The sequence below is a fragment of the Protopterus annectens genome, chromosome 4.part0 (genome assembly GCF_019279795.1).
Source record: "Protopterus annectens isolate FY-2018-M chromosome 4.part0, PAN1.0, whole genome shotgun sequence".
NCBI lineage: Eukaryota > Metazoa > Chordata > Ceratodontiformes > Protopteridae > Protopterus > Protopterus annectens.
The window spans coordinates 1,065,486,600-1,065,514,227 of NC_056733.1; the positions used below are offsets into that span (position 1 = coordinate 1,065,486,600).

The following is a 27,628-nucleotide window of genomic DNA, read 5'->3' on the forward strand; positions in this document are numbered from 1 at the left end:
TTACAAAGGACAATACAGCAAACTAAAAAATTAAAACGTGACAAAACTAGGGGGGAACAATAAAGGGCAACAGAGACTGCAAAGAAAGCATTCTGAACTTTGGAACTATTTATATGAAGGTTTGCATAAGAAAGCAACAGGACAGGTCTCCAGGTTCTTTACTTCTTTGGCACCAAAATAAAATGCTTTCCACCTTTGGCCTGGGGAACATGTTCTTCCTTTCTGCTTTGACCATCCCTGCCATTGCTTTCGTGAAAAAGGTTGTTGGCCTGAATTTTGCTATATAATCTTTTTTCTGCTTTCTGAAAGAGAAGACTGAATTGGAAGAACTTTTGCTACATTTGGGAGAAGAAAACTGAAAAATCTAGGTAACCACCTTGAATTAACTTTACCCTTTCATCAAACCTATAAGGACTTCTGCAGAGGAAAGACAATGAGAAATTGTGTTTTACTTTATTTTATTTATTTACTTTTTTTAAACTGCGGTGGTGGTGCTGTGGTAGCGTTGTCGCCTCACAGTCAGACGTTGCCCATTCGATTCTCAGAGCGTCTTCTGTGTGGCGACATGCGTGAATGGGCGTTCCTTCGTTGAACGTTGTGCGTTAGGCCCGGCAAACCAGCACATAAAACTCTACTGCCAATCATTAGCGGACCGGAGTTCCGCTGTGGTGACCCCTAACCGGGAAAAGGCAAAAGACACAAACAAACAAACTACATTATTTTTTTGTATATTTTTGATATAAAATAGTTCCTCCACTTACTGTTTCAAACTTTCTGTAGTGTATGTTAATGGTGCTGGAGGAAGCATTTTTATATCAAAAAAATATAAAAAAAAAAAACAGTACTAAAAAAAAAATTAAAACCAAAACAACTGGCTCTCTAATCACCGCCTGCTTCTAAACACCAACAAAACTAAATTACTTCTCTTCACCCCAACTAGTAGGACCTCCCCTCTCTTTCTCCATAACATCCAACAATGGCTCCTCTATCACCCTTGACACCCATACCAAAGTCCCAGGGGTAATAGTTGATAATCTCAAATTTGACTTGCACATCAACAAAACTATGAAACCCATCAATAATAAGCTTGGGTCACTATATAGAAATAAATCCTTCCTAACCCCATTAGCTATGTCTGCTATCGCCCGTTCCCATCTACTCTCTACCCTCCTCTACACCTCCCCCAGTCTCACTAACTTGAACAAAATAGAACTAAACAAACGGACTCTGTGGTATAACCATACTGCCAGGTTTGCCACTGGCTCCTCATACAAGACCCATCACTGCCAAAACCTTAATCTCCTAGGTTGGCACTAATTACCTATCTTAATACAGTTCAACCAGCTCATTGTTGCCCACAAAATTCTATATAAATCTGAAAATACTCCAGCACTGACAAATATCATAAAACCATATAATAATCCCAGACCACTTAGATCATCCAACAAATTATTGGTCCAAACTCAGAAAGCTTCTAATTCAGCTGTAGACTCCCTGTTTGCCAACGTCGTTGGGAAAACATGGAATTCTCTCCCAGGTAACCTTACTGTGGAACCCTCTCTAAGCCTTTTCAAAAAAGGCCTCAAACAATATCTTAGCACACACTGGCTCTGGCCCTGTACTAACCCCTGACTAACTCCTATTTTAACCACCTTTCCCTATTCAATAGTGTGTGTCACTTAGATCTTGTTCAGTACAGTTGTTATAAACTTCTGGTTGATTTGCAGCATAAATCTTGTGAATCCCTTCTTAAAGGCTACATTGTATACACCTTGCAAACAGGCTTGTCTCATTAGGGTTTTACTTTTTTTCCTACTTATCTATGCAAATATCCATTTTGCTGTTTATGTAATTTTGCGTACAGCCAATGTCTGTACCCTAATAACTATGTATATCGTAAACACTGTCAATCTTGAGAGTCTCTTTCTGGGGACTATATTGTTCATATTTTGTATATATATCTTTGTTTCAAGTGCTTTGTTTATACATGTAACTTGGAACTTTTTTCCCAGGGCCTCCGCTGAAAATGGACATGTATCCAGTCGGACTATCCCGGTCAACAAATGTAAAATAAATAAAACAATTTTACAGAAAGACCATTCCCTCTCTCTCATACACAGCTTTCATACACGCATTCACTTGCACAAGATTGCTCTCAATTTCTCACACACACACACGCTCTTCTCTGCTTTCATACATGCACTCAGTCACACAAGATCGCTCTCACTCTCTTGATGTCTCAGACACACAATCAGTTCTGATTTCATACACGCATTCATTCACACATGATCGCTCGTCTCTCCTGATCTCTCGCTCGCTCTCACACACGCACAGTCACTCTTGCTTTCATGCACGCATTCACTCACATAAGCAGAAAGCAACATAAACACACATACACACGATCATCTCTCTCTTACTTTCATACACACACACACTCTCTCATATACATACACACACGCTTTTTAATTTTACACTCGCTAAACAGCAGAAGTGCTGCTTAGCCAGTGTAACATAGCAGCTTAACCTATCTATAACACTCATGCACTTTCTCACACAAACACATACACACTTTTTTTTTTACTTTTATTTTACACTTGGTAAACAGCAAAAGTGCTGCTTAGAGAGAATGTAAAATAATGGCGGTCGTTTCGTTTTTCCTCAGTCTGAGCTCCGCGGCGACTTGATAAGCTGCTGTGAAGCGGCAGACTAGTTTTTCACTGGGCATTACTTGTACGTTAAATACCCTGCTGGAGAATGCTCGTTCTCCAATCAGGGTACTGATGTACAGTAAAGCCCATTCTCTAAAGAACATTAATGTGCAAACAGGAAGCACAGCCTCAACATCCTACAAGCAGGAAGTTATGTTCCCACCCTACACCTCTAACTTGGATGATGATGTACCTCGGATATGCTGTATTTATTCATCTACATCACTTTGCTCTATTAATGCCAGCATTTTCATGCAGTCTCTTTTTGGCTTTGATTAATTGACTTTCACAAATTTGTCCCAACATACACTACCATTACTACCATGGCATGTGGAAACCAGAGTTTTTGGTTCAATATAAATTTTCTAATTAACATTTTTCATTAAATAAATACAAAAACTACATCCAGATGATACACATGACTAAGAAAACATGGGTTTAGTAACATTTGTGCTCTAAATATTAACTCAGTTAATCTTTGCATTGTTATTTTTAAAGTTATGTTTGAAGAAACAAACAAATTGGCTCATACAACTTACTTTGCTGTTTTTCCTTCCAGCAGCTGGTCTGAATGTAGTCGATATATTCTTTTTCAATGGTATTTTCTAGATCACGTAGTGAGCTTCCTTTATACTCATTGTCGAAATTTCGGTCAACAAAATAAGGCACCCTCATGTTTTGTGTTTCTCTAGCAATAACATGACCAAGGGACCTACACAGCAAACATACAAAAGTAGCACAAGTCAGTTACAAAATGTGACATAAGAGATACACTGACACAGAAATACCAGATAGTGGACACCCTGGGGAAAAAGGGGTAGCAACTTTCCTTACAACTCACAAAACTGAAGGGTATTAATCAGCATGAGCAAATACCTCATGGCATGTAGGAAGACTATTAAACCAGATCAGCATGAAAACGTGGATTTCACAGTGAGCACAGCTGGGACTGTGATGCAGAGGGATAAAAAGTACAGTTTTGTACCTACCATAAATGTAGATGTTCGAGGATCCACATTGCTGCAGTCCTAACTATTGGGTAGTCCGCTGTCCAGTCGGCCCGAATACCAAAGTATATGGCTGACGTCGGTCAAGGCGCATTAGACTGACGTCAGTACGTCAGGGTACTAATGCGCATGACCGACGTCATATCCTCAGTCTTTTCTTGCCCCAGATGTCAGAAGACCCTAAAAAGACAAGGCTAATAACAAAAAACTCTAAACATACCTGCATCAAAAATATGTACAATATATACAAAAGTACCAGAATATAACCTCACCTACACAACCACCCCTAAACACAGAGGGGAAGGAGGGAGGGTAAATTGGACTGCAGCAATGTGGATCCTCGAACATCTACATTTATGGTAGGTACAAAACTGTACTATGTTCTTCATTCCACATTGCTGCAGTCCTAACTATTGGGTAGAATCCCAAAGCAGAGGTAAGGGAGGCTGGCAAATCATAAGGAAACAGGAGCTGACAACAAGCCTTGCAAAATAGCTGTGGCAAAACCAGCCCTAGACTTAGAGTAGAGAGGAAGGTGATAATGCTTAGAGAAAGTATGCACTGAACTCCAAGTAGCTGCCTCCAAAATATCCTTAGTTGCCACCCCCCTTAGAAATGCTGTTGAAGTGGCAGTAGCCCTAGTGGAATGAGGCCTAATCCCAGCTGGAATCTCCTTGCCATGATGGGAATAACAAAATGCAATGCAAAACCCAATCCACCTAGAAATAGTTTGTTTTGACACAGGCTTGCCCTGCGAACTCAAAGCAAAAGAAACAAACAACTGCTGAGACTGCCTAAAATCCTTAGTCCTGCTTAAATAATAACGCAATTGCCTGTGTACATCTAAAGTGTGCAAAATCTTTTTCCCTTTATTTTGGGGATCTGCATAAAAAGTAGGCAAATTAATAGTTTGGTTTAAAGCCACACTAGAAACCACCTTAGGCATAAAGGAAGGATTAGTACGTAATGATACCCTATCCTTATGAAAAATCAAAAAAGGCTCAACCGCCATAAGGGCCTGCAACTCAGAAACCCTTCTTGCAGAAGTAATGGCCAACAAAAAAGCAGTCTTCCATGACAAGTATTTCAAGTCAGCAGTAGCCGCAGGCTCAAAAGGTTGTAGAGTAAGTTTTTCCAACACAAAATTGAGATCCCAAGCAGGAGTAGGAGCTCTACGTGGGGGTCTTATATTCTTTGCCCCTCTAAGAAATTGCTTGAACAAAGGATGCGAAAACAATGGTGGATCACAATCATAGTGAGCTGAAATTGCTGCAGCATGAATCTTAATGGAAGAGAAAGACAAACCTTTGTCCAATAACTCAGTAAGATATTGAAGAGCCACACTCAAATTAGGCTCAGAAATCTCCAAATTGTTTGCTGCACTCCAAAATAAAAATCTCTTCCATTTTTCTGAGTACACCTTCCTTGTACTAGGTCTTCTGGCTTCCATAATCACATTTAAAACTTGTTGAGGAAGTTGAGACCTGCTGTGTTTCAAAACAGAATATGCCAGGCTGTTAGATGAAGAGAGTGGAGCTTGACATTGAGCAGGTGACCGTCCCTCTGAGACAACAGGTGTGGAATCAAAGGTAAAGGCCATGGAGGATTCCTTACCAGACTCCTTAGTAATGGGTACCAGTGTTGCCGAGGCCAATCTGGAGCTATTAAAATCATCCTTAGCTTGTCTTGTCTGACCTTTAGGAGCACCTTTGGGAGAAGAGGCAGAGGTGGAAAGGCATACACATGAAGATTTTTCCAACTGAAAGAAAGAGCATCCACTTTCCAAGCTGTGTGATGAAACCTCTTTGTGCAAAACTTTGGCAGCTGGTGGTTTAGTGGAGAAGCGAACAGATCTATGTCTGGAGTTCCCCATGACACTGTCAATTTTTGAAATACATGAAGATCCAGTTTCCACTCGTGGGGATCCATGATTTGTCTGCTTAACACATCTGCTAAGGAGTTCTGTGCTCCTGGCAGAAACCTTGCCTGAAGAGTTAGTTGCAAGCTGAGCGCAGTCTCCCATAAAATCATTGCTTGCCTGCACAACGGGTAAGAATGTGTTCCCCTTGTTTGTTGATGTACCACATGACAGTTGTGTTGTCTGTTAGAATCAACACCTGCCCTGGAAGAAGTAACTTCTTGAAAGCCATTAATGCAAACTGGACTGCTAACATCTCCTTCATGTTGATATGTAGATGCTGTAGTCTGGCAGGCCACTTGTCTTGTATCCACTTTCCATTTAGATGAGCTCCCAAGCAATGTCTGAGGCATCTGTCGTTAGAATCTGACTCGCCTCTGGCCGGGTCACAGAGAGTCCCTTGTTTAGGTGACATTCCTGAGCCCACCACAAAAATTCCTTTTGAATGCAAGGTATTATTTGAATGACAGTGTCCAATTCCTGGCAGTGCTGTGTCCATACATTTTGAGATACCATTGCAGCTTCCTCATATGCAGTTTGGCATTGGGAAGCACCAGAATACAAGATGCCATGAACCCTAAGGCTTGAAGGACTGTCCTTGCAGTCAGCCCGGACTGAAGAGATAGGTGATGGAAGTAACTGGAAAGATTCTTTTGTTTGTCCGGGGTTAAAAAGGCCATCTGGGCTGCTGTATTCAGTCTCACACCCAGAAAGCACATGTCTTGAGAGGATACTAGACTGGACTTTATTTCGTTCACAGAATACCCTAGGCATCTTAGCACTGCTATCACATATTCCAAATGCTGTAAAAGGTCTTCCTTTTCTTGAGCCAGAATCAGGCAGTCGTCCAAGTAAGGATAGATTTGAATTCCTTTTAGTCTGAAGTAAGCTATCACTGGAGCCAGAACCTTTGTGAATACTCTGGGCGCAGTAGATAAGCCAAAGGGCAATGCAGAGAACTGATAATGAGAATTTCCAGCTCGAAAACGCAGATACTTCCTGCAACTTAGTCTGATAGGCACATGAAGGTAAGCTTCCTTGAGATCTAAAGTTACCATCCAGTGATCTTTGCCCAGCAGAGGTAAAAGCTGTTGCAACGTCAACATTTTGAACTTGGGAATGTCCAGATAAGTGTTGAGGATAGATAAATCCAAAATTGGTCTCCACGTGTTCCCCTTCTTCGGTACTAGGAACAGGCGAGAATAAAATCCTAGGCCCCTTTCCAGCACAGGAACTGGCTGAATGGCCCCTATTTGGAGCAACAGAGAAATTTGCTTGTGAGCCTCTTGTCTTTGTAGAGGAGGAATGTCTGGCATGCCTTTGAAAGGAGGCAAGGTATGGAAATAAAACCTGTAACCGTGGTGAATGATATCCAGAACCCATCTGTCTTGGGTGATTAAATCCCAATTTTCTTTGAAAAGAGACAGCCTTCCTCCCAAAGGTGCTGCCAGGCGAGAATGTACTGGCAGCTGAAAAGGCAGGTCATTGGGTCTGTTTACGAAAGGACTGACCCCTGCCCTCACCAGAAGTCTGAGCAGGTGAACTCGCTGTTCTAGGCCTAAAAGAACCTTGAGCTCTGCCCCTACCACGTCTAGACCTACCCCTAGACTGGGAATCATAAGCAGGATATGTCCATCCCTTAGTAGGCCAATTTCTACTAAACTTTGGAGGCTGCACCTGCAAAAATCCTTAACAGTTTGCATAGACTTAGCCTTGTCCTCCATTTTCTTTAAAACTGCTTCCACAGGCGAACCAAACAACACATCAGACTGTAAAGGAGCATCCAAAATCCTTGTCTTAACATGCTCAGCTAAATTCTGATCTCTCAACCAGGCGTGCCTACGAAGAACAGAACCAGTGGCAGCCACCCTCGAGGAGGCCTGCACAGCATCAAAACCACACTGCAAGGAATGCTTACCCACCTGTTCAGACACATGAACTAAATCCTGCAACTCTTTACACTCAATACCTTCAGCCAGAGCATCCACCTTAGACTTCAATTGTGAAAGGAGATAATTCTGATATTTTAACATGTGGAACTGACAATTCAACGCCCTCATGGCTAAAGTGGAAGAAGTATACACTTTCTTTCCCCATCTATCCAAAGCCCTTGCCTCTTTATCAGGAGGAACAGGATTTTTAACAACAGAAGCCTTCACACCTTTAGGCCCCTGAGAGACAGTTTCCGGGTCTGCCCTAGGACTCTTAAAAGATACTTATGAGCCTCAGGCACCCTATAGTACCTATCCGGTTTAACTGGGGCAGGAGGCAAAGAATCAGGATTCAGGGAAGCCTCTGCAAAACATCTTCTACCACATTCAGAACAGGAGGTATAGCTAAAGGCCTATGCTGGGGTAAAACAAGAATTCCTAAGCCTCTTCCTGGAATCAGAGAAATCTTGACCTTCCCATTTAAAATGCTCCCTCATGGAATGCAGAGTCTCTGAGAATGAAAAATCCTCAGGAGGCGAAGCTGAAGGAGTAGAATCATCCACATCAGAATCAGAATAAGGAGGATACTCCTGCAAGTCTTCAGCCAAGACTCAGAAGCCTCGAACATTGCACAAAACTCTCAAACTCAGGTTCCACCCTAGGCCTCTTATCAGGAGGGGCATAGAACCTCTAATCATAGTAATCAAATCCTCTGCCATTTTTAGCATATGCTTCTTAGGCAAAGACCCTGACACACTCGGAGAAACCCCACTGAAGCTAAACTAGGCCTGCCTCTTAAAGAAGCCTTGGAAACAGAAGGGAGGCCCTAACCACCTTAGGAAGAGAGGGAAGAACAGCCACCTGAGAAGCCCCTTCAGCCTGGCCTACTTCCTGAGAGGACACATCCTGTAACAGTAAAGTCTCTCCCTGAGACTCCAAAGAAACTCCTGGCAAAACCTCCGGCTCCACTGAGCCTTCTAAAGAACCGACGTCCGGGACTGTCGGTTCCTCCACTCTAGGCTTTGCTGCTTTATCCTTGCGCTTTTGGTCGAAGCGGCGCCGGAGCATCCGACGGCATTTTATAATTACAACGCTTCCCAAAAACTAACCTGGCACAGTCTAACCTTCTCTTAATAGTGCGTTTGCTAATGCGTTTGTTAAATCTAGCACAAGAGCGGCATCCAACAACGTCGTGCTCAGGCCCTAAACAAGGTATACACAAAGTATGGTAATCCCTATGAGGTATCTGTTTCCCACAAGAAATACAGTTATTCACTTTTTCTGACATCCGGTTAAATACTGAGGCAAGAAAAAACCAAAATATTCCCCAACGGGGTACTTAGCCAACTTTGATTCGGTCTGAAACTCTGACTTCAGAAACTTTCAGAACGCCAACCTGCACTCGCAAAACTGCTTCTGCATCGGACCATGCGGCAAAAAAGACTGAGGATATGACGTCGGTCATGCGCATTAGTACCCTGACGTACTGACGTCAGTCTAATGCGCCTTGACCGACGTCAGCCATATACTTTGGTATTCGGGCCGACTGGACAGCGGACTACCCAATAGTTAGGACTGCAGCAATGTGGAATGAAGAACATCCCTATAAGTGCCCTAGTTGACGAATACGAGTAGTAGACCCAGGCAATAAATCAGCTACATAGCAACTGATGCGAGTTAACAGTTGATGTCCTACAAAGACTAGGGGAAGGGAATGAACCAAGATCTACATCTCAAGTTCCAGCTGGCAGATGATTGGCAGGCAGTCTCAAGCTACCAGGACAAAGCAAGGGTGAAGGTCGGCAGAGTGTGTTCCTTCCCATTGTGACGATGACATTGCAGAATCTGGTATTCATGCTACTTTAAGTCAACAGCAGAAAAGCAAGCCCACCACATGATTGCTTGTCAGCTTACCGACTTGCCTCCGAATGGTAGCTGTAAAAAAAAAAAATCCTGCTAGGAAGGGGAGGCCCCTCCACTCACAAGGTGATGGAGGTGCAGGAGGGGGAAAGAAAGGGTCAGCTACTGTGGGAGGTTAAAAACATGTCACAGCAGTCCCTGTAAGATTACTTTCAGAGCTGCACTGGACTTTTGCTATCAAATTGGGACCCTGTAATCCTTGTTAAAATGAATTTGCTGGCACAGTGCTATCATTGTTTTAATATCACAAAAACAATCTCTTGTGCGACTGCTAAGAACATACATCACATCTCAAAATTTGCTGTAATGCAATGAATAGTATTTTTACATGAGGAGTGTCCTCTTTGCACCCCTGTCCAATGTGCAGGGTTATACCTCCCACACCCCTGCTACATGTACACCCTAAGAGAATGGGACATGGGATGGACTTCTGGCTGTCATGCTGCTGACCTGACATTCACATGAGATTTAAGACAGCAGGCATCGATAAGCTGGGTGGGAACATGCCAAGTTACTGATTCTCTTCCTGGGTAGGACGGAAAGGATAGTGGGCTGCTCCCTGCTAGTACCTGCAGGAACAAGTCTAGCAGCCATTTAAATGCAAATCTCTAACCAGATCCACGTTTACAGCTAGACAGCAGTGGTGTCATTGCACATGCCACACTTGTTTAAGCATGATAAAAGATTTAGTCTGTCTAAAACGGTTTACCTTCAGTCATACTTTTGACTCCTCAGATGTGGGAATAGGGACAGTGATCAGTCTCTTTTCCAAATTACTTCATGGGCTCTTTATTAATGGCCATCATTCCTTAAGAAGGACAGCCTTTTTTGGGGGAAGGGAGCATTCCAAGATGATAGCCATGGGGATGTGAACCCGAATGTAGCATGTTTTCGTAAACTGGATGTACAAGCTGATAGAAGCCTAATATGTGGAAACAACTGCAAAGAGAGAGAAGCTATGGGGATGAAGCTTGGTGTGCAATTAACATTAAAAAAAGAGACATATAAATTTATATACACATCCATTTTCACCTTTCTCTCCTCTTGCTAATACACTCTCACAAAATGCAAAGCCACAACTATGGACTGCACAGTTTCCAAAGCCAGTATCACTATCATAAGTTTTTAAAATGTAATTTTGGTTAAGGTCATCTATTGTTCCACAGCTCACAGAACATGCTTTTTCTTCCCTTCAGCATCCTCTCCCAGAACACACTAAAGATAAAACAGTAGTGGCTGTACATTCCTCCAGCATCTAAAGCCAGAGATCATCAACTGAGAGTTCTTTCTTCTGCTGCCCAGTACAAAGTGGCCATGCACCCCTTCCTTTAAGTGACTACCACTTCCTTAAAATTCCAGTCCTGCAAAGCAGAATACATTTTTGTTTTAAATCTTGTTTCTAACTGAGCAAGCAGCCAGTCCATCAGTACCATCTTGTATTTATGAAAATCCCTGCTTCTAAAGTCATCACTTAGAATTTACTACCCTGGACATTCAAAGGAGATTCTTTCCAGCTGGGTGGTCAACACTGTAAATGGTGTCTAGGCTATATGCATTACTCGGTCATTAAAGTGTTAACTAAAAACACAGCAAGTGGTTTTATTTCTACACAACCTCTTAGCACAGCCAACACATTCTTAATATATGCCATCCAGATTTTTTTTAAACACACATTTTCTGAGAGAATATTACAATTATACTGTAATAAGGAAAACTTACTCCAGAGTATAATTTGTTTTACAAAAAGCCATATTTTGGAGAAGATTTTTTTCCACATCTTTAAGTCAACAATAAGCTGCACAGTGGCACAATGCTGCGAGTGCTGCTTCCGGCTGCACAGTGGCACAATGCTGCGAGTGCTGCTGCCGGCTGCACAATGGCACAATGCTGCGAGTGCTGCTGCCGGCTGCACAGTGGCACAATGCTGCGAGTGCTGCTGCCGGCTGCACAGTGGCACAATGCTGCGAGTGCTGCTGCCGGCTGCACAGTGGCACAATGCTGCGAGTGCTGCTGCCGGCTGCACAGTGGCACAATGCTGCGAGTGCTGCTGCCGGCTGCACAGTGGCACAATGCTGTGAGTGCTGCTGCCGGCTGCGCAGTGGCACAATGCTGCGAGTGCTGCTGCCGGCACCCAGCTCTGGGGTGCAGTTATATTGTATCTTTCACTGAGTGACTCATTCAGTAACTCCCTCTCCAGTGCTGAATGTACACACAAGACATCCTGAATCATTTCTACTATTCAGCTGCAATCCTCTCACCTGCTTATACATTCAGACATTTTCCCCTCCTAACAGTTTCAGAAACTGTGTTTTAACATAAAAAAAAAAAAAAAACTTAAGCAAGCCATCTAAACTCTACCCAACTTTCACAGAGGTGAAGACTTCACAGGATGCTATATTAAAAGGGGGGCACAACCCCCCTGCAAGGAAAGTCTGGGAGACTTGTCCACTTAACCTAATGCTATTTTGCCTATGCAGGGAGGTTATACCTTCATAGTGCAATATGCAGACACTTAAATTTCAATCCATTCTAAATTTTACTTTAAAATCTTTTATAGCTGCTTCTGTCTTCTCCTAAGAGTTTACTCTAAGAAAATATGGTTTCCTTATGCCTGTGGACATAGCTAACCTGTTGACCGAGAGGTTCTGTGAAAACTTCACTCCTCTGTCTCTGCCACATGTACCGTATGACATCCTTACCACCTGTCCCCCTACCTTGCATCTCTAAAGAGCAGGTTGTAAACACCCTCTCTAAGGCCAGAGACGCAGCATCTATGGGACCTGATAACATCCCATGCTGTATGCTACATGGGCTCCAACAAGAATTAGCAACACCACTGGGTACTCTCTTCAATCAAGCACCAGTTTCATCCCAGATGAATGGAAAATGACCAGAAGTACTTCCCTGCACAAAGGTGGTGCTTCCACTGACCACGAGAACTATAGAGCTATGAGCATGACTAGCCTTATCTGCAAGGCCATAGAGTGAATCAGCACGGACCTTATCAACAAAGATATAGGTAATCTCCAGACACTTGACCCTACTCACTTTGGATTTGTCAAAGGGAGATCATGCCTGTTAAACTTGGTGGACTTCAAGACAGTCACCAAGGCCATGAATAAGGGGAAATCTGTACATACAGCCTAGCTGGACTTAGCCACGCCATTTGACACTATCCCTCACTCAGGCATCACTGAAACTCACCCAACTAGACATCAACCCTTATATCATTAGATGGGTCACTAACTGACTGACAGAAACACAGTCAAAACAAGGGACTCGCCCTCCAGCAGCAGACCTGCAACCAGTGGTGTTCCACATGGATCAGTCCTGGGACCTCTACTGTTTAGAATTTATTTCTCCAAAGTACAAGCAAAAACTAAAGGTCTGTGGCTGTCAAAGTTTGCTGATAACTGCAAACTGGGAGTGGTCATAGAATCTCCAAATGATGTTAACATCCTACAAGATGTTACACAAACAAATGTTTGGAGCCAAAGTCATGGCCTTAAACTCAATACAAAAAATGTATAATCATCCCTTTCGGTAAGAGCAATGTTCCTGCCAACTACCACACATCAAGTATGCACTCAGTGGTGACAGACCTGGGCACACAGGCTGACAGCAACCTTACCTTTGATCACCATGTCTCAACAGTGGTAAGAAGGGCATTCTATATTGCTCATCTCATAAGTAAGAGCATTGCCTCCAGAAAAAAAGAAGTTATAACCTATCTGTACTCTTCCCTCATCAGGCCAATAATAGAGTACAACACCCATTTTGATATGTACCTTTTCCAAGCACTTACAGCAACTGTAGAGACCACTCACAAGGAAAATTCAAGGTCTTCAGCATCTGTCCTATGTGGAACATCTGAAATCACTGTCACTTTATTCTGTTTCATACAAACTACTCACAGACGATCTCTGCCTTGCATACAAGGCAATCTGTGACCCACAAGTAAAACAGTACAAGTCACTTGCTCTGAAGACCTTAACCTGGCATGTGACATTAATAGAACCTGTTGGAAGGACAGATTTGTCTCCTTAGGGTTCCCACACCTTTGGAACAGACTTCCACTTCATGTCAGAGTACCTCATTGGCCCTCTTCAAACACAGTCTGGACGATTGGATGGGGAACTGTAAATTCACCCCGGGAGGGGGGTTCCACTCGTGTCCCTCTTGGACAGGAACAATAGGTGCTGATTGTGGAAATAAGGGTAGAACTTCGCTAGGCTTTTAAGGGCCCTATGGCCATTAGCCTAGTAACTTCCTATGATCCTAAAAAACTGCACCCAACATTTGCAAAACATGCTACACATTTCAACCCTCTTACCTATATTTACAATCCTTTTAGCAGGGTTATTCCTCCAGACGGTAAGTATTCCCTTATCACTCTTGCAATGTACTCAGAACATTACAGACCGATATGGTAATGTCTCCCCTTATTTATTGATTAGTCTTTGTTTGCTGGATTGGTCCGACTGGACAATGAATTACCCCCTTTTCAGTGAAGACCATGGAAAAAAGCACCAAACAATTTTCAAATAAAAATATAATGATGCAGTTGCAGTGCAAACAGACAGACTATTTATAAACGACAGACAGTGGGAGAGGGATGCCAGAGGATGCGGATTCAGCCATCTTGGACTGGGACAAGCGTTTAAGACACTGAGTTTCTAGAAAGGTGTTGAGAGAGGAAAGCCTCAATCTAAAGGGTTTTGGGAATAAGACTGACAGATTCCGCAAGATGTGTAATTGTGTTCTGGGCCTAGGCAAAACAGACACTTATAATGCAAGTCCTTGAAGCAAAAAAGAAGGTTCCCCAATGGGGCACTTAGCTGGATAAACTATAGAAGCGAAGGTACCAATAACCAAATGGCGATCAGTCAGATGCACGACCTGTGTTTGGGAATACAGCAAGAAAGTCTGAAGATCCAAGCTTGTCCATCCATTTATACCTTAATGCATATCGGCTGAGGTCATGAGTTGTAATCTATGCGCTCGGAAAGGTAAAGCTGTGGTACTCTGGCCAGACGTCAGTGGTGACGACCAATACGTCAGGAATACTGCAACAGTGATTTAAGTCAGGATATAATTAAAACAGTAAGTGCAGTTTCACAAATGATGAAAACAAATGTAGCAATAAAAATCATACTGTCCATAACACAGAGAAAAAAAATTCAAAAAGATTTTAAGGAATCGGAAACAGAGTGAGAGGTTATATTGAGAGGCCCATTTGATATGATATGGGAAGCATGGCTATTAAGAAAAATTTATTTTATTTTATTTATTTTATTTTACATTTGTTTACCGGGCTAGTCTAGCTGGATATATGTCCATTTTCAGTAGAGGCCCGGGGAGAAAAGCTCCAGAAACTAAAAAAGACAGAGAAGTACAAGGATTTATCAGATAAATAGTGAATTCAGAAGAGATGTGAGGGGATGGACGTGAGGAGGAAGTAGAAGAAACGGCTGAAACTAAAAAAATGGGGAACTGTAAGCAGGGAGTACAGAAAAATGTAGTCTGGTTGTTAAGATTACCTGGGGAGGAGCAGGGACAGACTCTACCAGAAAAATAAGAACGTTTCTCTGAAATGTTTATTTTTGCTGAGCTGTTTGATTTCTGGTGGCAAAGAATTCCATAGTTTTAGAGACATGGGAGGAATAATGCTAATCCCAGTCATAGTTTCATTTTTGGAATTTTGGAGATTGTGAAGGTGGACCCTCGAGGGGGTGACTGTAAAAATAAATTGTTAAAGGCTGAGTCTAAATGGCAGTTGCAGCAGCATTCACAGAGGTTTGAATGAGGCCATCAGCATCAAACCCTAACTCAGACATAGAGCTAGTGTTCTTTGAGTTAACAATTTTTATATAACTTTTATATATATTTTTTAGGTCATGTTAGATCTCTAGTTATTCTCAAAAGTTAAGGGTATATATAATAAGTATTGGCTTTCATTTATTTATTTAATATTCATGAGTCAATGTCACATGTTCACTGTCATAGCTATAAATGGTATGTAATTTTAATGGTTTGTAGATCTGTTGAAGTCTGTATGACGAACGCGCTCATCTATTTGTGGATTTAATAAACCTTTTGTTTCACCTGGTGGACTAGTTATTGGCGTTTACAGCTGCTTGCCTTGTTTATCAGGAATACAGACGGTCACAGACATGGTTATTAAATTTGATTGTAACAAGCAGCAGCTTGTCAGCAGAATGCAGAGCTCCATTTGGAGAGTACAGTTTTAGTATGTTGGTTACGATTAGACAATGAGTTGGACTATAAATAAGGTAGTTATCAGATGACAAACTGGGCTAAGGCAGGTAGTGTGGGAGTTCAAGCCATGGAAGTTGCTAGAGTGCCAAGCAGGGATGGATTTTAGAAGGTTTACTGATGGCAAACTTGTCTGTCTTGTTGTAGCAGTGTTCCTGTAGTGGTCTGTGCTACATGCAGGTTATGCAGAGTGGGGTTGGCACACAGTGAGGTAGGGGAGAAGAAAAAAGTTACTCCAACATGTCTTCTGGCATTATGTTAAAATAAGGTGCAGCTCTGTACAGGCACCCACTTTTTGGTAAGTTTTTTTAATAGCTTCATTTACATGAAGTTGAATTTTAGGTCAGCACCAATGTTGAGCGGCGGTGGTGCTGCGGTAGCGTTGTCGCCTCATAGCAAGACGTTGTCCCGTTCGATTCTCAGCTAGAGCATCTTCTGTGTGGAGGCATACGTGAATGGGCGTGCCTTCGTTGAAGGTTGTGCATCAGGGCTGGTAACCCGGTACGTAAAAATCCACTACCAATCATTGGCGGACCGGAGTTCCGCTGTGGTGAGCCCTAACCGGGAAAAGCCGAAAAACACAAACACAAACCAATGTTGAGCCTTAGTAGCTTGTGTGATGTCCCCACTCTGGGCCAGTAATCAAGAAGCCTGAATCCTCAAGGACCACTGACATGGAGGAGGGACATTCACTTGACTACAAATGGTTACACTCAGTATTTCCAGATCCAGACCTCTCTGCATCATGCACAACTTCTCTTAAGAGCACACAGGGAACACAGTCAGCCTGGGGTCTGGATTCCTCTCAGTCTCCCTACAAATCCCCAATAAGACTCCCCAGCAGTACAGCTGCAGAGTTAGGTCCTCAGCTGAGTGCCCAAAAGAAGTCCCCCACCACTCTCTCGGTGAAACCAGTGCTTCGTGTTCCTGCTCCAATCAGCCAACACACACTGAGATTTGATAAGCACACAGACACACACACCCTTGGGAAAGGTTGGCACAGGTTTATTAGCTATGCCCCCTTCTGCCCAGACTGTAAGGTAGTTATCACTGCCACCAGGCACTACAAAGCCAGCTATCTAAGGCTCTTAAAACTGTACCCAATTATGTTGAGTGAAATTAATATTAATACAAATGGTAATGCTGGCCAAACAGCAAGTTTTTCAGATGGCCACAGTTATCTCCAAATAAATATATGCAAATACTCTCACAACTTAAAATGTTTTTTCTAAAAGGACCCGCCACAATGAGAAGTTTATATTTAATAATACATAATAAAAGAACAAGAAAATATTAGATATCTACTTACAGGAATATTAAAAATAACACAGCTGGAAAGATTCATACAGAGAAAAAAACAATACTTAAGTATTCTCACTATATTTTCCTAACTGATTTAAATAATTACTATCCTTGGTCACTTACTAGCACAAAGCAAGATGAAGTGGGTGAGTGGTCTTTGTTGTCAGATCCATGACAGAATACTGAGAGCAATCTACCAATATCTAAATATTTCTGGCTTACAGAATGACATTACACATATCTGGTCCTCTGACTCTGTTTCCCCTGCTATCACCACCACTAGAACCTGCCATGATTTTAGCACCTACACATCAATAATACACATACAAGAGCATTTCTCAAATCTGGTGCAGCTGCTGAAGTTATAAAACAATAAAACACTCCCCTTCTTCCTACAGGAGCTAATAAATTGCATCTCTGGCTTCATTCAAAACTGAAATAACATCTTTATGGCCAAGGCCCAGTAGTTTAATTTTCTTACTACTTTTGAAATTTGAGATTAACCTATTTTCTTCCAGTATTCTCTGTCAAAACATACATTTAACGCAGTTAAATAAATAAAATAAATACATGTACATTTATTTTCTTTCTGGCAGGGCACACCGTTGATACATTTTAACACAAGCAACTTTACAAACACATTTTTAAACACACGCATCTGTACATATCAGTTTGATACAAAAATAACATAATACTGCCCTACTTCTCCTGGCATGGCTGGCAGTACCTCCTATCGTCACAGCATGGTGGATGATACAATTTCAATTCTGGTGTTATCTGAAGAGGTAATTGTTAATGATGTTTTATCAGGGGTATGCTGCTTAGGGGTAAAGAATATAAGCTGCCTTTTTTTCTGGGATTAAGAAACAGTTGGGAGTTGATTAACCAGCAAGTTTTCCATTTTTTTCTCAGAGTAAGTGGAAGTTAGTATCACTGCTGATTAGTGGAATCATTTGCATGTTAAACAACACAGGCATATCTTGGGTGCATGGGCAACATTTATAAAGATGTTGAAGAGTAGGGGTCCAATTACGGAGGCCTGGGGAATGTCAAATGTGACCAGAAGGAAGGTGGAATAAGTATTATGCCATTTTATGGTTTGGGAATCTGTTGCATAGTAGGCAAGGTCCTTATCTCATACATACAAGATATAGGGTTTGATTCTAAACTCTGATTTTGGGCTAGGCTTGTAACAGTCTGCAGGCTGATAGCCTAGCATGAGTTTATGGGGGACGGGTTGGCATAATGGTTAAGATCTTTACATCACAGATACAAGACTCAGTTCTAGCCTGTAGTTATTGGCTATGCTTGTAATAGTCTGCAGACAGATAGGTTCATGGGTAAATACTAGGGTATGCAGACAGTTGTGGAAACATGATAGAGGAGATATTCCATGACCTAGAGAAGAGAATCTTTGTAAAAGGATAGGATGGGATACACTATCAAATGCTTTAGAAAGGTTTAGGAATATGGCAGAGACAAGGTACCGTCATTTCTACTTTGGTTAATGTTAAGTGCCGTCATGATGCTATGCTGGGGATGAAATCGATGCTGTGGAGGTGTTAGAAGATTCTTTTCCATAATGTATGCAAGGAAAAGAGACTGAATATACTTCTCAAGTACCCTGGAGAAAGCAGACAGGATGACAATGGGTCTATAGTTTGAACGCTCTGTTGAGTTAGCCTCTTTGTGAAGTGGCAGGATACAAGATTTTTTTTCCATAGACTGGATACATGGTTTTCCTTTACTGAGTGGTTTGTAAGTGTGGAAATGGGAAGAGTTAGGGCATCAGCAGAGGGGTTTATAAATTCAGATGGCAGGTTATCGGAGGAAAGAGTGGTAGATTTTAAGTTGGAAAGGAAAGTTTTGATGTAAGCAGTAGGGTTAGGTTCTAAGCGGTTTATAGTATGAAGGTATGATCAACGAGGGAGGTAGGAGAAGTATTTTCTTTAAGAGGGGAGGCTACAATCTGAATAAAACGGGAGTTGAATTGTGCGGCTACAGTTGGACTATGTGGAGAAGTGGTTGGGTTTGGTTGAGTGGATTACCTTGAGTGTACGAGATTGTTTACTGCAGACCAGAACACCTTTGGAGATTTGTAAAGTGAAATTTTTTGTCACATTTAATTTTGTGTTTAGTAATATTCCTAAACTGTCTATAGTTTTGAATGATTATGAGTTTTTTTTATAGTCAGGATCTCCAAGCTTTATCTCACTGGTTCATTTTGAATCTCAGTGTGGAAAGTGGCCTGATGATTTAGGAGATCACGGAAAAAATAACTGAAGAATGATACAATTTCTACCCCTGGAAAAGGCTGTAATGGTTTCCAGTTTAGGAAGTTAAGTTTAGCGATAAAAGTGTCTTTGTTAGAGGATGTAAGATTTTACACTTGTTTACAGGTATGCTGGTTAAAATATTCGTTCCATCTCTGATGTAAGTTAAGTAGTACTTGCTAATAAAGTCAGATAGGTAGCCGCTAGCTATGATGTTATCTGGAGAAACAGCAAGTGTCCAATCTAGGGTTTTACAAGAGTGAGCAAAGTACGGTTGTGTACCTACCATAAATGTAGATGTTCGAGTGTATTCACTGTTGCAGTCATTACACTTGGGTTATCCTGCTGGCAGTCGGCCTGAATTCCAAAGTCTAGGTCCGGCGTCGGTTGCTGTTGCCTCTTCCCTGACGTCAGTGTGCCAGAGGTATAAAAGATGCAGCAGATGCCATTTTCTTAAGTTTTTCTTGCCCCAGATATCAGGTGCCCCCAAAAGGGTAGGCTAAAAAAACATTGCTAATAAAAGCATGCACTAAAATAACAATACTGTTCATCTACAAGCAAATACACCACATAGGCTGTATAGTATAGAGAAGTACAGATAAGTCCCAGCAAAGAAAGGGGGATGGTGGTGGGTATTTGACTGCAACAGTGAATACACTCGAACATCTACATTTATGGTAGGTACACAACTGTACTATGCTCATCGTGTTTCACTGTTGCAGTCATTACACTTGGGTTGAATCCGAAAGCTGAGGTTGGGTCTAAATACAATTAGGAGTAGCTATACAGCCCTGCATGACCGCAATGGCAAAGCCTGCTCTGGATTTAGAGTAAAGAGGCAAGTGGTAGTGCTTAGTAAAAGTGTGCACTGAAGTCCAAGTTGCAGCCTCCAAAATATCCTTGGTTGGTACTCCTCTGAGGAAGGCTGCTGCCCTGGTAGAATGTGGTCTAATGCCCTTAGGCACTGATTTTCCATGTTGTCAATCGCAGAAACGAATGCAGTGTCATATCCATTTTGAAATAGTCTGCTTTGAGATGGCCTTTCCTTGTGATCCTGCAGCATATGCCACTAAAAGTTGCTCAGTCTTTCTGAAAGATTTAGTTTTGTCCAAGTAGAAGCGTAGCTGTCTGTGTATGTCCAAAGAATGCAAGTCTCTCCCCTTTATTCTGCGGGTTTGGATAAAAAGTAGGCAAATTAATGGTTTGGTTAAGAGCCACACTGGACACTACCTTAGGCATAAATGTTGGGTTTGTCCTTAGAGAAACCCTGTCCGGATGGAAGATAATAAAAGGTTCCACAGCCATTAATGCCTGTAACTCTGAGGCTCTTCTTGCTGAAGTTATTGCTAGGAGCAGAGCTGTTTTCCATGATAAGAATTTTATGTCAGCTGTATTGGCTGGCTCAAAAGGAGGCATTGTGAGTTTTTCCAAGACAAAATTGAGGTCCCCTGCAGGTATTGGTGCTCTCCTTGGAGATCTTATGTTTTTGGCCCCTCTGAGGAACTGCCTAAGCAATGGTAATGAAAAAATAGGTGGGTCTGTATTGTAATGACCTGAAATGGCAGAGGCATGGATCTTAATTGATGAGAAGGATAGGCCTTTGTCCAGCATCTCAGTAAGATATTGTAAAATCTGAGGAATATTTCGAACAAGCGTGTCAATTCCTTGTGCCTGGTAACAAGCACAGAATCTCTTCCATTTTTCTGCATAAGATTTTCTGGTGCTGGGCCTCCTGGCCTCCAAAATGACACCCATAACTGCTTTAGAGAGAGGAGTATTCTGAATGGTTACAGTATACTCCATGCAGCGAGGTTTAGAGTTCCGAGTTGGCTGTGCAGGATCTGATTGTATTGTTGGGTCAGTAGATGAGGAATCTGAGGCAATGTCCAGGCTGGGCCTTGGGACAAGCTCCTTAGGACTGGGTACCAGTGTTGGCATGGCCAATCCGGGGCAATCAGAATCACCAAGAAGATCAAGGATCTAAAACAGATGACCTATGCTGCCAGGTTAAAGAAACTCCAGCTCTACCCAGTTGCATACCGCCTACTTAGAGGTGATCTGTGCCTGACTTAAAGCCATGTCCAACCCAGAATTAATGGACATGCTCCACCTCAAAAAATCCAAATCCACTACAGCTATGCGCTCAAGGGATTTGAGTCTCAACACAGAAATTAATAGGACATGCTGGAGAGACAGATTCTTGACCCAGAGGCTCCCAAGTACTCTGGAAAAGAATCCCAGTCCATATCAGGCAGAGCCCCTCGCTGACTCTCTTCAAGAGAAATCTTGAAGAGGGGATGGGAGATCTAAGACGTTAAGTTGTCTATCTCGTCTTCATTCTTGCTGGTTGGGTTCGGAGCCGATCCTTGGCTCTGACTCGGCCATCTTCAAAAGCTTGAGAGCTGCTTACTGGCTCGAGGCCCCCCTATATCCCATGATGCCTGGCGCTAGATACGCAGATCTCGTTTGCCGCTTCTGCTACGAGGTTGCATTTACTGGCTCAGGTCATATTTTTCACTTTTGTTTTATATATCTATCTATCTATCTATATATATATATATATATATATATATATATATATATATATATATATATATATATATATATATATATATATATATATATATATATATATATATATATATATATATAGGGCATTTATAAGCCTAGCCAGAATGTGTTTGGCTTTCGCCACCCATTTTAAATTAATTTTGCTATGCCCTTTTTCGAGGTTAGTATACTGTGCCTCTGTCTAACAGTGACACAGAAGTGATACCCGGGTTAAACCTACGATCTCCCATCCACTCATCAAGATTCCTCTTGAAGAGAGTCGATGAGGGACTCTGCCTAACCTGGACTGGGATTTTATTCCAGAGTGAAGGGAGCCTCTGGGTTATGAATCTGTCCCTCCAGCATGTCCTATTTATTTCAGTGCTGAGGTTCAAGTCTCGAGCACGAGCTCGATGGGATTTGGATTTTCTGAGGTGCAGCATGTCCATTAATTCGGGTTGGACATGGCTTTATACGTCAGGCACAGATCGCCTGAACAGGCGGTATGCCACTGAGTAGAGCTGGAGTTTCTTTAACCGGCAGCATAAGGCATCTGTTTGAGCCCTTGATCCTCTTGGTGAGGTACTTTTGGGGTCTTTCCAGTTGCTGCAGGTGTCTGGTAAGGTACATCCCAAAAGGGGCATTGTACTCAATTATGGGCCTGATGAGGGATGAGTAAAGAGGCACGATGACCTCCCCTGATCTAGATGTGAATCCCTTCATGATTAGGTGGGCTATATAAAATGTTTTTCTAACCACTTTGGCCACGTGGTTGTCAAATGAGAGACTGCTATCAACTTGGGTCCCCAGGTCCCTAATTACTTCTTCTGTGCTTAATGGATTACCACCTATGTGGTAATTTGTGGGCACTTTGTTTTTGCCAAAGGGGATGACTATACACTTTTTGGCGTTTAGCTTGAGGCCATGGCTCTAGCACCAGTTGTCTGTTTCTATGAGGCCCTTTTGCAGGATGCTTGTGTCGGCTGGAGAGTCGATTATGGCGCCCAGTTTGCAGTCATCTACGAACTTGGTCAGCCACAGTCCTTCCGTGTTGGCCTGTACCTCCGAGAAATATATACCGAACAAGAGAGGTCCCAGGACTGAGCCTTGTGGGACGCCACTTGTAACTGGTTTGGAGTCTGACATGGCTCCAGCAATTCTAACCATGTGGGTTCTGTCCTTGAGCCAGTTTGCAACCCATCTAGTGACATAGGGGTTTATATTTAAGCTGGTGAGCCCATCTATAATGCCCGAGTGGGGTATTGTATCGAAGGCTTTTGCGAGGTCCAGGTGGGCTGTGTGGACCACCTTCCCCTCATCAATGGCCTTGGTGACTGTTTCAAAGAAATCAACCAGGTTTAAGAGGCAGGATCTGCCCTTAACAAAGCCGAACTGGGTAGGATCCAGTGTCTGTAGGTCCCCAATATCTTTATTTATGAGGTCCATGATGATCCTTTCCATAGCTTTGCAGACCAAGCTAGTCAGGCTTATGGGGCGATAGTTTCCAGGATCCGTTGAGGCACCACCTTTGTGGACAGGGACCACTGTTGCTGTACGCCACTCTTTGGGCACATATCCTGTAGTAAGGCTGAGAATGAACAGTAGTTTTATGTTTGGGTTTAGCTCTTCTTGGGGCTCATGTAGGACGCAGCCCGGGACACCGTCTGGTCCCATTGATGCTGTGCTTTTTGCTTTGGAGAGGGCGGCTCTTACCTGAGCATCTGAGATGTCAGGGGGGGCAGCACTCTGCTGGGATAGATATTTGCCCTTTGGTGGGAGGGGAGAAGTTTGCGCTGAACCTGTCAGCTAGGATGTTGGCAATGTCTGTGGGTTCAGTGCATTTTTTGTCATTTTGGACTAATTCTGAGCATATCTGGGAATTCCCACCCAGGTTCCTAACATAACTAAAAAAGCCTTGTGATTATCCTTAGTGTCCTGTGCAATTTTTCTCTCGAAGCTGGCCTCAGACGATTTTATGAGTGCCCGTAGTTTTTTGCTAATACTGATCAGAGATGCCTTCCCTTTTTGGGATTTTGCTCTATCATTTAGTAGCTTCCTCCTTCTATTGTATAGTTTGTTTATGGCTGGGGTCCACCAGACAGGACGTCTGCCTTTGGAGGATTGGGTCTTGGTTTTATTTGGGATTGCATGATCCATGCATTCCTGAAGGTGTTCATAGAATGCATTTATAAAGGATTCTGCGGTCTGGGCCATATTTTCCACAGGCCCGGGGACTTTGAAGGATTCCACCTCGGTTTTGAGGAGTGTGAAATTTGCTTTAGAGAAGTTTTTCACTGTTGTTTTCTGGGCAGGAGGTGGGGTTGGGATGTGAATATCCAGTGAGATTAGTTTATGGTGTGATCTTACCAGTGACGGATACACTTCTGGTCTGGAGCATAGAGTCCCCATGTTGGTGATGATCAGGTCCAGTATGTTTTCCCCTCTTGTGGGAGTGGTAACAAGTTGTTCCATAGCATTTGAGTTTATAAATTCTAGGAACCTTTGGGCTAGTGTGTTGGAGCTAGAGTAATGCTCCCAGTCTATGTTTGGGCAGTTGAAGTCGCCCAATATAATGGTGTTTGGAGAGACCTTCATATTTTCCAGTGTTCTCAGGAAGGCCGAGTGGGGTTCCTGGGTTTGGGAGGGTGGTCTGTAGCAGGCTATAAACTGGAAGGCAGTTTTACCAACTGTTAGTTGCACATGGATAGTCTCTGATGCTTCGTGCTGTGCCACCAACCTGGAGGTGTGGGTATCTTTGACGAATATTGATACTCCCCCTCCTTTTGTGGTTCGGTCCAAGTTTTGGGGAAAAGCATGGTATGAGGTATAACCTGGTAGTGCTGGGGTGCTCTCGGAGCCTTGAACCAGGTTTCTGTTACTGCACAGATATCTATGTTCTCCATGCTAAGGAGAGTTTCGAAAAGTGCATCTTGAGGTTTAGACTTCTGGCGTTGAGCAGCATTACTCTTAGTTTCTTATCCCTTGTGATACCTATGGAGGTGGGTTTGTCTTTTGAGCCTTGCCTAAAAAAGGCACTATGGGGGTAGCAAGAGCCTTTGCCAATATCTGAAAGCCCAGGGGTGACAGGTGCAAGCCGTCCCTAGCGAAGCATCGTGGCTTGTCGAGCATGTCATCCCAGGCTGACAGGCTTTGGATCCCCATTGAATGACACCAATACTTAAGCCAATTGTTGAAATTGATCATCTTGTCTTCATATTGTGGCATCATTCTTGGTTAGGGTAAGATGCTACTCAAGGTCAGGGTCATACCGGCCTGGGCCACATGCTCAGAGAGCTCCTCTATGTCTCTTTTCATGTAGTCCAGGGAGGTACGTCTCAGGTCATTCACACCAGCATGGACAATGACCGAGTCATATTTGTACTTGCCTTGGAGTGACCTGAGTGCTTGTGTTATGTGTCGGATCCTAGCACCCGACAGGCAGCTCACCGTGACCTTCTCCTTGTTCAGCCTGGTGAGCGGGACGTCAGTGTGCCTGACGATAGAGTCACCTATTACAAGTGTTATCAGGTGTGTTGTTTAGCCTCAAGGGCTGTAACTGTTCGGCACACTGGCTTTGTGAGCTGTGTGTTGCACGTGTTTTGTTTTGGGGTAGCGGTTGCTTGGGTGTCTGCTTTGGAGGTCTCTGCTGCTTAGGCAGATTTTTATTTAGAGCCTCCGAGTATGTTTTTGTGTGTTTATGTGTGGTTTGCTGTCGTGGCAGGTCTGTGTGAGACTGGAATTGTAGTGAGTGTGGTTTCCTTCTCCTTCCGACTGGTTACGCCAGTACTGAGTTGAGAGAGCTTAGCCTCCAGTTTGGCTATATGAATGCATCTCTCACATGTGTTGGAATTTGTTGGGAGGAGGAGAGGGTTGTCTGTGTACATGAGGCAGTTGTAACATTGCCTCAAGATTCCCAGATTCACCAGCTGCACCAGAGAGGAGATTGACAATTGACCTTTGGACATGCTAGAATAGTATTGGGAATTCCTTTATAATTGAAAAAAAGGGCCAATGGGCAACAATATACATATATCTATATATATACATATATATATATCTATATATATACATATATATATATCTATATATATATATACATATATATATATATATATATATATATATATATATATACATATATATATATATATATATACATATATATATATACATATATATATATACATATATATATATATATATATATATATACATATATATACATATATATACATATATATACATATATATACATATATACATATATATATACATATATATATATATATATATATATACATATATATATATATATATATATATACATATATATATATACATATATATATATATATATATACATATATATATATACATATATATACATATATATATATATATATATACATATATATATATATATATATACATATATATATATATATATATATATATAACTTTTTGTATATTATTATAGTTAGTTTTTAGAATAGTTAGTGTTCATACATAGTGGAAGTATCTGTTTGTGTTTAGTCTTCCCCCTTGAAAACTCGTTTTCTTCGAGTTTTCCCCTCCCTCGTTTCCTTCTTAAAGGTAGCTGTTTTAGTTAGAGGCTTATCCTTGTTTCCTTTTTTATGGTAGTAAATTTTTCATTAGAAATTGTGGTAGTTAGTAGGTCTTTTTACCCTTTCTTCTATTAAGAGAGTGTGTGTGTGCTGTTAGGTTGTGGTAACTTGTGTGGAGTGCGTGTGTTTTTTTCTAGTTACCTACTTCCCTTTGTACTCTCTGTATAGGGTGTGATAACTTGTGGAGTCGTGTTTTTTCTAGTTACCTACTTCCCTTTGTACTCTCTGTATAGGGTGTGGTAACTTGTGTGGAGTGCGTGTTTTTCTAGTTACCTACTCCCTTTGTACTCTGTATAGGGTGTGGTAACTTGTGTGGAGTGCGTGTGTTTTTTTCTAGTTACCTACTTCCCTTTGTACTCTCTGTATAGGGTGTGGTAACTTGTGTGGAGTGCGTGTGTTTTTTTCTAGTTACCTACTTCCCTTTGTACTCTCTGTATAGGGTGTGATAACTTGTGTGGAGTGCGTGTTTTTCTAGTTACCTACTTCCCTTTGTACTCTCTGTATAGGGTGTGATAACTTGTGTGGAGTGCGTGTGTTTTTTTCTAGTTACCTACTTCCCTTTGTACTCTCTGTATAGGGTGTGATAACTTGTGTGGAGTGCGTGTGTTTTTTTCTAGTTACCTACTTCCCTTTGTACTCTCTCTGTATAGGGTGTGGTAACTTGTGTGGAGTGCGTGTGTTTTTTTCTAGTTACCTACTTCCCTTTGTACTCTCTGTATAGGGTGTGGTAACTTGTGTGGAGTGCGTGTGTTTTTTTCTAGTTACATACTTCCCTTTGTACTCTCTGTATAGGGTGTGATAACTTGTGTGGAGTGCGTGTGTTTTTTTCTAGTTACCTACTTCCCTTTGTACTCTCTCTGTATTTTGATATTTCCTTTTTACAGGAATGTCTAAAGACACAAAAGTGTCTGGATTCAAGAAGTGTGATTCATGCTGTCAGAAAATGTCACTGACAGATGGTCACACTTCTTGTGTCTATGCTTGGGCGCCCTACACCTGCAGGACTCTTGTTCGGTGTGTCACGCCTTTAGTCCAGGAGTCCTGCAGGAGCGTAGGAATAAGCTAATCCTTAGGGGTTTGCTCAAACCTGAAGGATCACCGGCTAAGGCTCAGTCAGT

The 27,628-nt window shown here is 42.2% G+C and overlaps 1 protein-coding gene across 2 annotated transcripts in view; it reads right to left on the bottom strand.

Moving 5' to 3' along the window:
- DNAJC18 (DnaJ heat shock protein family (Hsp40) member C18) overlaps positions 1–27,628 on the bottom strand; it is a gene marked incomplete at its 3' end in the record, with an annotated part of 495,263 nt that overhangs the window by 44,866 nt on the left and 422,769 nt on the right. For both annotated transcript variants that reach the window (XM_044068998.1, XM_044068999.1), the window contains 1 exon segment: positions 3,248–3,420. In XM_044068998.1, the coding sequence (XP_043924933.1) occupies positions 3,248–3,420 (173 nt within the window).